Below are 14,869 nucleotides of genomic sequence, written 5' to 3' on the forward strand. Positions count from 1 at the left end.
CATGGTGAAGACTCCAGCCTCGGCATCTGAAAAACCTGTGCTAGGTTCTTAGTTCCAACAGGTGCTAGCTGTGTGAGTGGGCGAGGCGCTTCATCTCTCCAGGCCTCAGTTTCTTCATCTGTAAAACAGGATAATTCTATTCAAGGAGCAGTTCAGAGTAGTAAGTGTGGTGATGCGTGTGGCGTACCTCGAATAGCCTGGCACAAGGAAGTGCTCCGTGAGTCCTAGGCGATACTGTTTGTTATTTATAACTCCATCCTCGTGATTCCGGGGATGAGGTCCGTGGTCTTATATCTCCCGTTCCTGAGATGAGAGACATGCGACTCAGAGACAGCCTTTGTCCTGCCTGGGGTGGCCTGGCTAGTGGGTGACAAGCAGCCCAGGCTCCAGCTTCAGCCCAGTTGGTGACCCCAGGGTTGTTGAATATTCAGGAGTTCAGTGCTGCTGCATATTCGAAGGCCTTTGTTCCTGGTTAATAACAGCTCTTTGTTGCTGTCCAGAGGGAGGAGCGGCCTCCAGCCAGGGCTCGGGCCCTCTAGCCTTCAGACCCCCCACGCCCCGCCCCCTGTATTTGCTTTCTGGAGCCCCCGTTACTAATGGAAGTGTGTCACATCCTCAGGGGGTGCTGGGCAGGGAAATGGGAGGTGGAGGGAGATGTGCAGGCTTGCACTTGGCCAGTGGCGGGCCTCCAGGCGCGTGTCTGTGTGTCATCTGCAGTGGGACAGCTGTTCCGTTGTGTCCGAACATGCCCATCGGAGAGGCCGAGATTACAGATCTGCCCCGGCAGTCTGCAGCTCAGAGCAAGGCGTAGGCTGGGTCCTCCTCCCCAGCTCTAAGTGCATTCTTGGGGCCCGCTGTCTGCCGGGCACCAGGCTGGGCGTTTCTACCTATATGATCGCCTTTAATGCTCATAAGCTACCCCTGTGGTGAGTCCCATCATTAGCCTCGCAGCCTCCAGAATGATCCTTTAAAACGATCAGATCACAACGTGCTGTGGCTCAGAGCCCACAGTGGCCTCCTGTCTGCGCCATCCGAGGGTCCTAGCACAGCCCACGAAGTCTGGCTTGGTCTGGCCCCAGCCACCTCTCTGCCCTCCGCTTTTCCGCTCTCCCTGTCCCACTTACCTATTGTTGCTTAACAAACGACTCCAAACGTGGTGGCTTAAGCCGTTTTATTGTGCCTGCTGATTCTGTGCATCAGGAAGTCAGCAGGGCACGGAGGAGACAGTTTGCTCTGCTGTGTGTCGTGTGTGCTGGGGCTGGAGTGTCCACATGGCTTCTTCGTGCCCACAGTGGTGCCCGGCGAGGGTGACCTGGAGGGCTGGGCACTGGCTGCGAGGGCTTGCTGGGGTCATAAGCTTGGTTCTTGCTGTCAGCCAGTTCCTTGGTCGTGGTCCCTAGAGGCTTGGGGCCTCTTCCTCTCCACGTGGTTGTCCCAGCAGCATAGCCGGACTTCTTACATAGCAGCCCAGGGCTCTCAAAAGCACAAAAGTGGAAGCTTCCAGGCCCTTGTAGGGCTTGGGTCTGGAACTGGCAGAGCATCACTTCTGTTGCAGCCTTTGATTAAAGCAAGTCACAGATCCAGCCTGGATTCAAGGGAGGGGACCACAGAAGGGCTGGAGTGGCTCATTGGGGGCCACCAACAAAAGAGCCTAACCAGGCTCCTGGTCATTCACTCTTCTCCAGCCGCATAGGCCTCCGTGCTCTTCCTCAAACGTGCCATGCACACCACTGCCTCGGGGCCTTTGCACTTGCTATCTGCCTCTCTCAGGATGCACTTCCCAGTATCCACAGGGCTCACACCCTCCCTCTATTCAGCCTCAGCTTAAATGCTACCTTCATAGAGACCATATCTGACCCCACCTTGTCAAAAACAGTTCACCCTGACCATCGCCTCTGTCCCCTTATCCCACTCTGTTTTTTTATTGCACTCATCACCTCATGGCATAGTTTTTATTGCCTATTCATTGTCTGGTCTTTCCCTGCCCCCACCTCAGAAATAAGTGCCATGTGAGTAGGGCGTTTGCCTTGTTCACTGCAGTATCACTAGCTCCAGATCTGACGCAGGTAGATGTATTTGTCGAATGAATATTTGAGATGAGGAAACTGAAGCTCAGAGAGGTTAAGTACCTTTCCCAAAGACACATAACTGATAATTGACAGAGCCAGGATTCAAACCCAAGCAATTTAGCATCTAACATTAAGCCATAGAAGCTTTGCTGCCTCGAGGGGTAATTGCTTAGGTAATTATGGCTGCCTCCTACCTCCTCTCCCTGTGTCCTGTCTCCCCTCGGGGTGGTCTTCCCACAACTGAAGTCGGATCAGGAATAAAACCCATCCTAAAGCTGGCATCCCTGATCTTCAACAGAAAGCCCTCACTTCTTAGACCACTGCGCAAGGCCCAGCAAAACTTGGCCTCCAGCTGTGGCCTGCTGTAGTAGAGTGAATGTGGATTTTTGAGTCAGGCAGACCTAGTTCTGTTTCCAGTGCCCCACTCACAGGCTCTCTAAGCATGGGGGAATTAGAAATGTTGTCCATCCATCCACCCATCCACCCATCCGTCCACCCATCCATCCATCCACCCACCCATCCATCCATCCACCCATCAACCCATCCATCCATCCACCCACCCATCCACCCATCCATCCACCCATCCACCCACCCGTCCATCCGTCCATCCATCCACCCACCCATCCACCCATCCATCCATCCACCCACCCATCCACCCATCCACCCATCAACCCACCCGTCCATCCACCCACCCATCCACCCATCCACCCACCCGTCCATCCACCCACCCATCCACCCATCCATCCATCCACCCACCCACCCATCCATCCATCCATCAACCCATCCGTCCATCCATCCACCCATCCACCCACCCGTCCATCCGTCTACCCATCCATCCATCCATCCATCCATCCATCAACCCATCCATCCACCCATCTACCCATCCACCCATCCACCCATCCATCCATCCATCCATCCATCCATCCATCCATCAACCAACCCATCCATCCATCCATCCACCCATCCACCCACCCGTCCATCCGTCCATCCATCCATCCATCCATCAACCCATCCATCCACCCATCCACCCATCCATCCATCCATCCATCCCTCCATCCCTCCATCCACCCGTCCGTCCGTCCGTCCATCCGTCCATCCATCATCCAATAAGTATTTATTGAACTCCTATTCTGAGTCACGGATGCTGCCAGATCCTGGATTGCAATGGGGAGGAAATCATTGCAGTCCCTGCCCTCTGAGAACTTACAGTCCACTGGGGGAGATAGACGTACTCACACAGTCACCCAAATAAATCTGTTTTTACGGATTGTGTAAGTGCTGTAAAGGACTTACCAGGTGTGGGCTAATGTGTGACAAGGCATTTGTAATACTGCAGTGAGGCAGGGACTTCCCCAAGGAAGTGACATTTGAGTAGGAGCTAATAGGATAAAGAGGTGGGGCAGGTTCATTCCAGGCAGAGGAAATAGCATATGCAAAGGCTCTGAGGAGGAGGGAACATGGGCTCATTTTAGTTTCTGAACAATCCTAAAAAATGTTTGGTTGGAGGGCAGAGAGCCTAAGGAGCTGCAGAGGTAGGCAGGAGTCGGATCATGCAGGGCTTTGAGGGCCTGGGCAAGGGGTTGGGGAACCTGTCAATGACTTTATTTTCTCATCTGTAAAATGGGGATAATCATAGTCCCTACCTCAGTATGTGTGAGAATCTGTGGGCAGCTGGGCGACACTGGCTGTCGGCTGGTCTGGGATGGTCTCAGCTGAGCCATCATCCCTTTTCCATGTGGTCTCGTCCTGCTGCACGTTAGCTCGGGTTTGTTCACATGGCAGCACCCGGGGTCCAAAGAGCAGCAGAAGGCGGCAAGACTTAGAACCAGCACAGCATCACTTCCACTGCTTTCTGTTGGCCCAGGCAGACCACAGGGCCAGTCCAGATCTCATGAGCGCGTGTGAAGTTCTTAATACAGTGCCTGGTGCATAGGAAATGCTCTTTAAACGCTATTATTATTGTTGTTATTGATGTTATCGCTATGCGTTTGCATAGCACTTTATACTTTTCAAAGTTTTATCCCATACATCATTATACCCTACACTGTGTGAGGACAGTTGGGGCAGATATTACTAGCCCCATTTGACAAATGAAGAACAGAGTTTAAATAATTGCCCAAGGCCACACATTAGCTAGTGGCTGCAACTAAACAAAGAACTCAGATATCATGTAACTTCAAGCATAGTTGCAAACACATCTGCTGAAAATGAACCATTTGCAGATGATTTCATCATCTTGAGCATCAGCTTGTAAATAAAATAATTCAGATACAAATGCTTTTGTCAGAGGCCCAGGCGAGTGGCTGTCTGCAAGGTTTCCTTATGGTCTCTGAGATCTAAGTCTCCTGTACAAGTTGTGTTTTTGGCTCCCGGGCTCCCTGGGGTGAATGATGGTTTTCTTCTTTTTTACCCAGAGAGCCTCTCTTTGGACTCCAGTTGCTTTTCTTCTCCTCCTGTGAATTTCCTTCAAGAATTGCCAAGCTACCGGTCCATTGCGCGCAAGAGGACGACCATCCCTTCCCGAGACAAGCAGAGTGACACTTTGCTGAAGCCGACAGACTCCTACAGCTCCCAGCTGGAGGGCGGGATCACTGAAAACCTCAATAGCCAATCCATTCGCAAGTACGCACTGAACATCTCTGAGAAGCGGAGACTAAGGTCTGTTCATTAGCCGTCTGGGAGGCATGTGATGTATGTTTTGGGCAGAGGTGTGTTTTATGCATGGAATGCATTTCCTGAAGAGTTCACATAATTAAAAGTTTATTACTTAGGGTAAGCTAAGCTGCTGTGACGAAGTGACCTACACATGTAATAGCTCAATATTTTAGAAGTTTATTTCTTGCTCCTATAAAAGTCCTGGGTTCAGGTCAAGGGGGAACTTTACAGTCATTTGGAGACCCAGGCTCCTTCCATCTTGCAGCTCTGCAACCCCCTCAAAGCCTCATTGTTGTCTGCAATCACTCTCTATTTCCCCCTCCCTGCAGCCCCTGCCAGCCATTAATCTACTCTCTGTCCCTATAGATTTGCCATTCCGAACATTTCATATACAGTCATGCGCCGCATAACAACATTTTGGTCAACAACAGACCGCATATATGATGGTGGTTCCATGAGATCAGTACCATAGAGCCTAGGTGTGTAGTAGGCTATACCATCTGGGTGTGTGTAAGTACACTCTGTGATGTTCACACAATGACAAAATCCCTACTGACCCATTTCTCAGAACGTATCCTTGTCGTTAAGCAACGCATGACTGTAAATGGAATCATACAACATGTGACCTTTTCTGCCTGGCTTCTTTCACTTAGCATGTTTTCAAGGTTCATCTAAATTGTAGCATGCATCAGTACCTTATTCCTTTTTATGGCTGAGTAATATCCCATTGTATGGGTATACCTCATTGTGTTTATCCATTCATCCATTGATTGACACTTGGGTTGTTTCCACCTTTTGGCTCTTGTGAATTGTGCTGCTATCAACATTCATGTACAAGTGTTTGTTTGAGACCCTGTTTCCGGTTCTTTGGATTACTACCTAGGAGTGAAATTGCTTGGTCGTATGGTAATTCCGTGTTTAACTTTTTGAAGAATGGCCAGACTTTTCCCTAGCAGCCATACCATTGTACATTCCCAGCAGCAATGTATGAGGCTCCGCGTTTTCCACATCCTCTCAGCTGGGGTTTTATTTGATGCCGAGGCTTGGCGAGGCTGCCACGGTCATTGCCTTGCTCGTTTTTTAATGCAGGGACATTCAGGAGACCCAAATGAAGTATTTATCCGAGTGGGACCAGTGGAAACGGTATAGCAGCAAGTCTTGGAAGAGGTTCCTAGAGAAGGCTCGAGAGATGGCCTCCCACCTGGAGCTGTGGCGGGAGGACATTCGCAGCATAGAAGGTACCACGCCCCACACTCTGCACGTTCTCCTCCGCAGAAGTCCTCTGTGCCCGGCAAAAACGTACAGCTTCATTTTCACTAACCTCTAGCTGAAATTTAGCACTTTCTTCCAAGATGAGTGGAGCAACACCACGCTTAGGATTAGCAGGACCTCTGTCTTTGTCACCAGGAAAATCACAGATGTTTTTCTGTCCCTTCCAGTTCTAGTAGTTATCTTGGAATACCATTTGTGCTCATCACTACTTTGAAATTATAGCCATTATTAGGTCTGTCACTGGAGGGGCCGGCCCGATGGCATAGTGGTTAAGTTTGCTCTGCTTCGGCAGCCCCAGGGTTCACTGGTTCGGATCCTGGGGGCACACCGACGCACCGCTCATCAAGCCATGCTGTGGCGGCGTCCCATATACAAAATAGAGGAAGATTGGCACAGATGTTAGCTCAGAGCCAGTCTTCCTCAGCAAAAAGAGGAGGATTGGCAACAGACATTAGCTCAGGGCTAATCTTCCCCACCAAAAAAAAAAAAAAAAGAGAGATCTGTTCCTAGATCTTGTTATTTAATGTGCTAATGAAGATGCATATGTATTAATCTATCACAAATTTAGTTTTTAATTTTATGATAATTGTAGGTCCATTTGTATTTTGTGCATTTAAAAACATTATTCCAAGATGGGGCTCATTAGGCTTCACCAGACTGCCAAAGGCACCCATGGCCCTGAAAATCCTGAGAATCCCTACTTTCCCATAATGATGAGAGTGGGGATGTGGTATTGCATTAGTCAGCTCAGGCTGCCCTAACAAAAGACCACAGACTGGGCGGCTTAAAAAACAGAAATGTATTTTCTTACAGTTCTTTAGGCTGGAAGTCCAAGATCAGGCCACTTTCTCACTGTGTCCTCTAATGACCTCTTCTTTGTGTACACTTGTGGGGAGAGAGGGAGAGAGAGCACGTACTCTGGTGCCTCTTCTTACAAGAGCATTAATCCCAGCATGAGGGCCCACTCTCATGACCTAAGGCTCATTTCCAAATACTGTCACATTAGGGGTTAGGGCTCTAACATATGAAGGGGGCGGGGAACACAATTCAGCCCATAGCAAGTATGCAAAAATTGGAAGTTGTGCCAAAATATAAAATTAGAAAAAACATTTAAACCTTTGAGTGACATAGCAGAGCCCGGGGAAGATACCTCTTAGGGTTACATAGTTTCTGTCACAAAGCAAAACAATTTACAAGCACCTCCTTGAAACTGCTAAAATGGAAATTTTATAAAGTTTGTAAGGAATGTGGCAGGATAAATGGAAGGCATTGTTGTCCCCATTATTACTATTTTAAGACCTATAAAATACCATTGGTAATCTGTTCCATGAACTACTTTTTTTATTGTTGTTTTCTTGGGAGAATATGAACATAATGTCCAAGGAGTTTCATAGGCTCACTTAAAACTTCAACCATCCAGTACTTTTTCTTTTGAGATCCAACTGTAACATCATGTTTGGAGCAAAATAATAGAAGCTGACCTTTACTGAGCCTTTACTATGAGCCTTTACTATGAGGCAGTGTGTTAAACGTTTTACTCGTATCATCTCAGATAATCCTTACAAGAACCTTTCCTATAGGTATTTATCATTTGCATGGCTCAGAGAGGTTAATATACTTGCCCAAGGTTGTTCAGCAAGGACAGGGCAGACCCAGGATTTGAGCCCAGGCAGTCAAGCTTCAGAGCTCAAGGTTTCGGTGGCCATGCCCAACTTTCCCGCTTATTAAGTGGTGGCCTTTCTGGAGATTTTTCATTCAGAAAGTGGCTTGTATGTTGGATGGTGATTTCTCTCTGGCGACCTGGGATCTTGATTCTCTCTTCAATGGCTCTACTCCTGTGATTTCTTGGCTGGCCAGGTACTTCTCTGGCAGGAAGTGAAGATATGATCATTAAGCTCCTTGCTCTGGCCTGGTTGCTGGGTTTAGAGAAAAGCAAAGACTGTGGGTCTCTTATATCTTCAGTCTCAGAAGATAAGTTCTTTGCCCCCACCAAGAGCAAGCAGACACCCTCACTCTGCAGAGTGCTTTCTGTCTGTCCTTAGGAATTTAATTATTATCTGGTAGAAGGTTGGGTTTTTATTTGAAAATCAATTAAAGTAATTCACCACATTAACAGAATAAAGAGGAAAAATGGTATGATCATCCCAACAGCTGCAGAAAAAGTATTGATAAAATTCAATTCTCATAGCAAATAAGAAATAGATGGGAACTTTCTTAATCTGGCAAAAAATATCTATAAAAATTCTTCAGCAAGCATCATACTTAATGGTGAAATATTGAAAACTTTTCCCCTGAGATTGTGAATGAGAAAAAGGGTGCTAATTATCACTGATTCTATTCAATATCTTCCTGGAAGTCCTAGCCAACGCACAATGGTGAGGGAAAAGGGGTAATGACTGGAATGGAAGAAGTAAAATATCTTCTTTTTGAAGATGAGATGATTTATTTGTAGAAAATAAAAAAGACAAACTATTAGAATTAATGTGTGAATTTAGCAAGTTTGCTAGATACAAGATCTATATGTAAAACCAATTGTACTTCTATATACCAGCAACAAAAATTTAGAAGATGAAATTTTTAAAATGGTACAATTTACAAAAGCATCAAAAAACATCAAACACCTAAGACTAGATCTAAAGAAAAATATGTAATAGTTCTGCACAGAAAACTATAAAATATTGTTGAGAGAAATTAAAGAACCTAAATATACCGTGTTCATGGATCAGAAGACTCAATATTGTAAAGAGGTCGCTTGTCCTCAAATTGACCTATATGTTCCGTGTAATCCCAATCAGAATCTCAGCAGATTTCGTGTATATGTGTGCATGTGTATGTGTATATGTGTGAAAATTAATATGCTGATGCTAAAATTGATATAGAAAAGCAGAGAGCCAAGGATACTTGAGGAAGAACAAAGCTGAAAGACTTATAGCACCATCTACAAAGTATTATTATAAGTCTACAATAATTAGACAGTCTGGTATTGGTGCAAGGATAGACAGATAGCCCAACAGAACAGAACAGAAAATTCAGAAAGAGATTCATATATTTATGGTCAGTTACAAAAGCGCTACTTCAATTCATTGGGGAAAAGATAGCCTTTTCAATAAATGGTGCTGAGTCAATTACATATTCATATGAGAAAAGATAAATATTGAATTCTCCCTCACACCATTCTCAAATGATTAATTCAAGATTGAGTGTGGATTTAGAGGTGAAAATTTAAACCATTGGGAAGTAGAACCTTAAAGCCAACAGCAGAAAAAATAAACTGTTTCTTTCTCCTTCTCCCACCAAGATTCCTCCAACTTCAGCCCTCTGTGGCTGATTGAATCTACTGTGGATAGTGAGTCAATGCTCCTGGTCAATGATGTCTGGATTTCTTTTTTCCAGGGAAATTTGGCACTGGGATTCAGTCCTATTTCTCCTTCTTGCGGTTTCTGGTGTTGCTGAATTTGGTGATATTTCTGATCATCTTTCTGCTGGTTTTGCTCCCAATCTTGCTCACGGAATACAAGATCACCAACAGCAGCTTCGTACTCATCCCATCCAAAGACAAGGGTGAGTCTCAGGCCCGGTTTGCCATGAAGAGTGTTCTGTCCACTGTGTGCCTAGTTCCCATGCTTCGTTCTCTAGGAATGTTTATGTTCTAAGTCTTGGGTGACTGTGTTAGTCAGGATGGGTACGTTATGCCACGGAACAGGTGACCTCATAACTCTTGGCGCCTAATAACCACAAAGATTTCTTTCTTGCTCACAGTATGTGTCCATCACTTTTTGGTGGTGGCTTTGTTCCATGTTATCTTCACTCTGGAGCCCAGGCTGATGGAGCAGCCTCTATCTGGACCATTGACGGTCACCATGTCCAAAGGAAAAAGAGCCATGGCAGATGTGCTGGCTCCTAAAGCTTCCACCTGGAGATGACACCCGTCATTTCTGCCAGAGCTCGTTAGCCAAAGCAAATCACTGGGCCGCTCCTGAATTCCGAAAGGCGTTTGGGTGGAGCACCGCAGGGTAGGAACGTGGAATATTTAGCAAACACGATACAATCTGCTCCAGTGACTTTAGCCAAGACTTTTATCTCTGGTAACGGTGATGCTCACCTCCGTTTATTAAACACCAGTCATGTGCAGACACTGTGGCAAGTGCTGGACCTGTGTTTCCTTACTGAATTCTCAGCATAAGTCAGACCTTCTGAGTGTCCTGTTTATTCGAATGGGGAGGGTTTCTGTCATTCCACAGAAATTTGCTGATTACCCCTGAGTGCCAGGCTCTGTGCTGGGGGAGGAAGTGGATGGGCGGAGTCGGGGCCAGGCCTCTCTAAGTCCTGAGAGCTCCTGCTTCTATCACATTACTCCTTTCCCCAGGAGAACCCCCTCTAGAATCACTTCTGTGGCCCTACATCCTCCTGATCATGTTTGTGTCTTTTTCAATTCTATGACACTTCAGAATAAAATCAGAATAACACGGAAACCCTGACTTCGTTCAGGACCCTTGTATTGAGTGCCTGCTGTATGCCAGATGCTGCATTCGCATTTTCTAATAGGTCCATTTTACAGAGAAGCATTACCTGCTGCTGTGTGGAAATTGTGGGTTCAGTTTCCAGGCCCAGCTCTGCTGTTGATCAGACTTTCTGAGCCTCTGTTTCCGTATCCATAGAACGGAGGTGATAACTTAAGCAATGAGACAATATTTCATTATTCAAATAACACCTCACTATTTAATACTTAGCTCATTAATAATATATGCTTATTTTAAAATTGTAAATAATTTAAAATAGTAATATAAATTATATTATTTAATATAGAAAATTTTAAAACTGTAAATAATTATTATTTGAGCAATACTCATAATTTTAAAATGAGTATTGAATAAGATGATACATTGCTTGGCACGTGGCAAGTGTCAATAAGTGGCAGCTGTCATTTTTTTTAGTGTTATTTCTTTCCAGAAGAACTGAATGCCGTTCTCTCTCGCACGTGAATCTGGGGCCTGGGCGCCTAACCACTAGACTCAACGGCCGTGGGCTTCACCCTCAGCCATTAGCAGGGCCTTGGTCTGGGGAGGCCCCCTTCCTGAAGAAAATGGAGCTGGACTCTAAGCGTGGTCACCTCGCATCTCTTCTTTCTCCTCGTTATTTCCTCTGACTCCATCCCCCCCTTGCACGCATGCACGCACGCACTTTTTTTTTATTAACTTACCTAGTAAACTTTGTCCTTGAAAGAAAGGATCAGAAGTCCCTCTCTAGCTCTTCTCACCATCCTTCCCTTCGTCATGCCTTCAGCAAGTGTTTATTGAGCACCTACTGTGTGTGAGGCCCTGAGCCAGGCACTGAGACTTCAACAGGGACCCCACACCTGCATCCACAGCGTGAATGCGCTCTAGCAGAGGATGGGCGGTAAGGAAGTGACCACATGAAGAAGCATATAGGGTATAAATCGGGCCATGGGGGAAGGGAAAGGATAAGGTGCTGACACGCTGGACACCAGGACCTGGAGGCTGAGGGGTCCCCACAGCCCCCTGTGAAGACGAGGACATGTAAGCCGAGCCCGGGAGGCTGAGGAGAGGGCAGCCGTTGAAGAGCTAGAGGAAGCGTCTTCATACAGAGAAACAGCAGCTGCCAAGGTCCAGAGCTCGACAGTAGCTCAGCGTAGTAAGGAAACGAAGGGCCTGGCGCGGCTGGTTGGCAAACTTCCCCTAAAGGGCCAGAGAGTCAATCTTTTAGGCTTTGCAGGCCATACAGTCTCTGTTGCAACTATTCAACGCTGCCGTGTGGCCCAGAAGTGGCCATAGACAAATGTCGTGAATGGGTGTGGCTGTGTTCAGATAAGGCTGATTGACAAAAACAGCCAGCTGGCCAGCTTTGGCCCCCGGGCGGTAGTTTGCTGACCTCTAGGCTAGAGGCCGGTGAGTGAGGAGCTGAGTGGCAGGCGTCTCCTTCCATCTTCCTCACGCCTCTCCAAATAGAATGACCGTCTTCCTCCTCTCTGCACATAATACTGTGTTCATGCAACCATCTGAGCGCCTTGTATAAACCTAACTGCTGTTTGTCTTTCTCTACCACTTGATGGCGAGCATTTCAAGGGCAGGAACTGCTTCTTACTCATCTTTTTAGCCCCAATATCTAGCCGGTGCATAGGATTAAGAAATGATTGTTGAATGAATTAATGAACACAGGCATGTTCGAATTCTAAAATGGCAGAGCTGCAATTGGCCTTGGATAACTGGTTCAACTCCCTTATTTTAGCAAAGGGGAACCTAAGGCCCAGAGAAGGGGTGGTAGTTGGATTATTTTCCCCAATTTGTCACTCCCCTGTAATTGTGACTTTGCAGGGCCTCCCACTGTGGGCAGAGAATACTTCCTGCCCCATTGATTTTGCATTTGGCCACGTGACTTGCTTTGTCCAGTGCAGCGTTAGCTGAAATGGCTTTGTGTGGTGGGCTCGCCTTATGAGAAGAGCCATGAGGAGAGCATCCCCTGGTAGCCATTGCCTCTTCAGCCTGGGCCCCAGAATGAAGTCATATGGGGCAGACCTGAGCCGAACCGGAAGCCTGAAGTCCGTCCTGGCTCAGCCTAAATCAGCCGAATGAACTCAAACTGCAGATCCGTGAATGCAAAAGTAAATGTCTGGTGTGTTAACTCACTGAGACTTTGAGGTTATTTGTTACACAGCAATAGTTGACTGATACAGAGGAAGCAAATTAATTGTTCAAGGATAAGGTAGTGTCACTAAAATTGGTATTCCAACAGTTTCTCAGTTAATTATACATATGTAAATATATGTGATTTTGAATAAAACTGCATGTTTATTTACACACACATAGAGATCTTTTAAAATTGGATGTGCTTAAAATGCAATAACAATTATATCAATCACATATTCCGAAACATATGCAAACATGAACCCCAAAACACAAAATACCAATACAAGCAGAAAACATTACTGTAAGTGAACCCACATACAAAATGTATAGAAAAAACATATATCCCCAGATGTTTGGGGAGAAGAGTGAAAGGGAAGAATGCTATTGTCCTTGGTGCACTGGGGTTTGGACTACAGACAGAAAATCACAAATTCACAGACACATCTGTACACAGTTATATGTGACATATCTAAGTGTATATACATATACATGCACATATACACAAATGATGGTGGACAAGTTATAGAGACTGTGAAACGATTTCCACTGATGTTCTTGTTTTTTGTTTTTTACAGATATTCAATGCACAATATATCCCATAAGTAGCTCTGGACTCATTTACTTTTATAGTTATATCGTAGACTTGCTCTCTGGCACTGTAAGTATTTAACATAATTCTGCATTTGGACCCTCAATATACTGCAAATAGGTTAATTTAAAGATCGGTTTCCTGAATGTCTGCAGTAAGAGTCAAACACCAGTTCACACAAGTCCCAGTAAAAGAAACAGGATTTGCAGTGACCTCATCAGCAAGGATAATGTTCACCCAGCCCCTGCTAGAATATACAGGAAATATGCTTTGTCACTTTCAACTACTGGCCTTTTCCTAGTCTCTGCCACCTTCATATTGACCTGCGACAAAATACTGAATTCTCCCATCGAAAGAAATTTCAGTGAAAGTAAACCCAGAGAGAATTTATTTAATTTCTCTGACATTGAAAAACCTTAACATTTTGAGGTCCCCGACCACCTGGATGAAAACCGTGGCTCTTCTCCCCAGAAATTACACACACGACATGCGTGATGCACACATGCACACATATACCCTTATATGTGTATGCACACATCACGTTTGTACACATAGACACACATTCCCTAAAATCTCTTAAAAGTCTGTTAATCCCAGGTTAACACCACTTGCTTTAAAGTGGAATTAATCACCTCCTTATTGTAGTTCTAAAAGGTTTTTTTTGTCTTCTTCCTTCTAAAAAATGATTTTTTGGTGAGTTTTCATTTTTGTATCCCACTTTTTTCAGCAAATAAGATTGCAGCTATGAAAAGTGGCCGTCTCTGCCCTCCAGACCAGGATTTCTCAACCTCGGCACTATTGACATGTCGGGTCCAATAATTCTTTGCTGTGGGGCTGGCCTGTGCACTGTAGGGTGTTCAGCAGCATCCCCGGCCCCTACCCACTAGATGCCAGTAGCAGTGCCACAGTTGTGACAACCCAAAATGTCTCCACACATTGCCAGATGTTTCCCGGGGGACAAGACTGCCCCTGGTTGAGAACCACTCCTTTAGGTGCTTAAAAAATACAAATATATAAAAATATCCTTCTGAAAGTTACAATCTTAAAATGCCACGTCATTGAACTTCACTTTTCTGAATAGAGAGGTAGAAAGCTTTGAGTTTATCCACTGCATTTGATTTTGAAAAAGTGTTTTTTACATCTCTGAGCTCATGTTTTCCTCAAAACAACTGAGGGGAATTGTCAGGTGGGTGTTAAAATGTCCATGAGGCAAATGAGAAAACTGATACTATGCAAATGTCCACGATGCAAATGAGAAAACCGATACTATGCAAATGTCCACGATGCAAGGAGACAAGAAATTCAGTGACTCACCCAAGGTCACACTGCTGGTGAAAACAAAGTAGGATCAAGTCCCAAAACTGCTGTTAGCCCCATTTCTTTAGATTATATCTCACAAGAGGAATTTCTGTTTGTAGATTTCCACACACCATAACCTTATTCTTTATAGGAAAGATTTTATAGGAGACTTAGATGCACTTAATCACAAAGGATTATAAATATTCAATAAAGTATGCATGATAAAGAATGGCCCTGTCCAAAAGAATTTTCTACAGTGATGAGAATGTTCTGGATCTGTGCTATAAAATGCGATAGCCACTAACTCTGGAGCACTTGAAATGTGGCCCGTGGGACCAAGA

At 45.5% G+C, this 14,869-nt stretch overlaps 1 protein-coding gene across 2 annotated transcripts in view; it reads left to right on the forward strand.

Annotated features, from left to right (window-relative positions):
* Positions 1–14,869, forward strand: part of TMC7 (transmembrane channel like 7) — a 51,729-nt gene that overhangs the window by 11,867 nt on the left and 24,993 nt on the right. The window contains exons 2-5 of one of the 2 annotated variants that reach the window (XM_058569952.1): positions 4,484–4,727; positions 5,814–5,962; positions 9,390–9,557; positions 13,216–13,298. In XM_058569952.1, coding sequence (XP_058425935.1) covers positions 4,484–4,727; positions 5,814–5,962; positions 9,390–9,557; positions 13,216–13,298 — 644 coding nt within the window. The remainder of the gene's footprint in view (positions 1–4,483; positions 4,728–5,813; positions 5,963–9,389; positions 9,558–13,215; positions 13,299–14,869) is intronic. The other variant, XM_058569953.1, reaches the window with a different exon arrangement.

This window comes from Diceros bicornis, chromosome 26 (assembly GCF_020826845.1).
Source record: "Diceros bicornis minor isolate mBicDic1 chromosome 26, mDicBic1.mat.cur, whole genome shotgun sequence".
NCBI classification, from domain to species: Eukaryota; Metazoa; Chordata; class Mammalia; order Perissodactyla; family Rhinocerotidae; genus Diceros; species Diceros bicornis.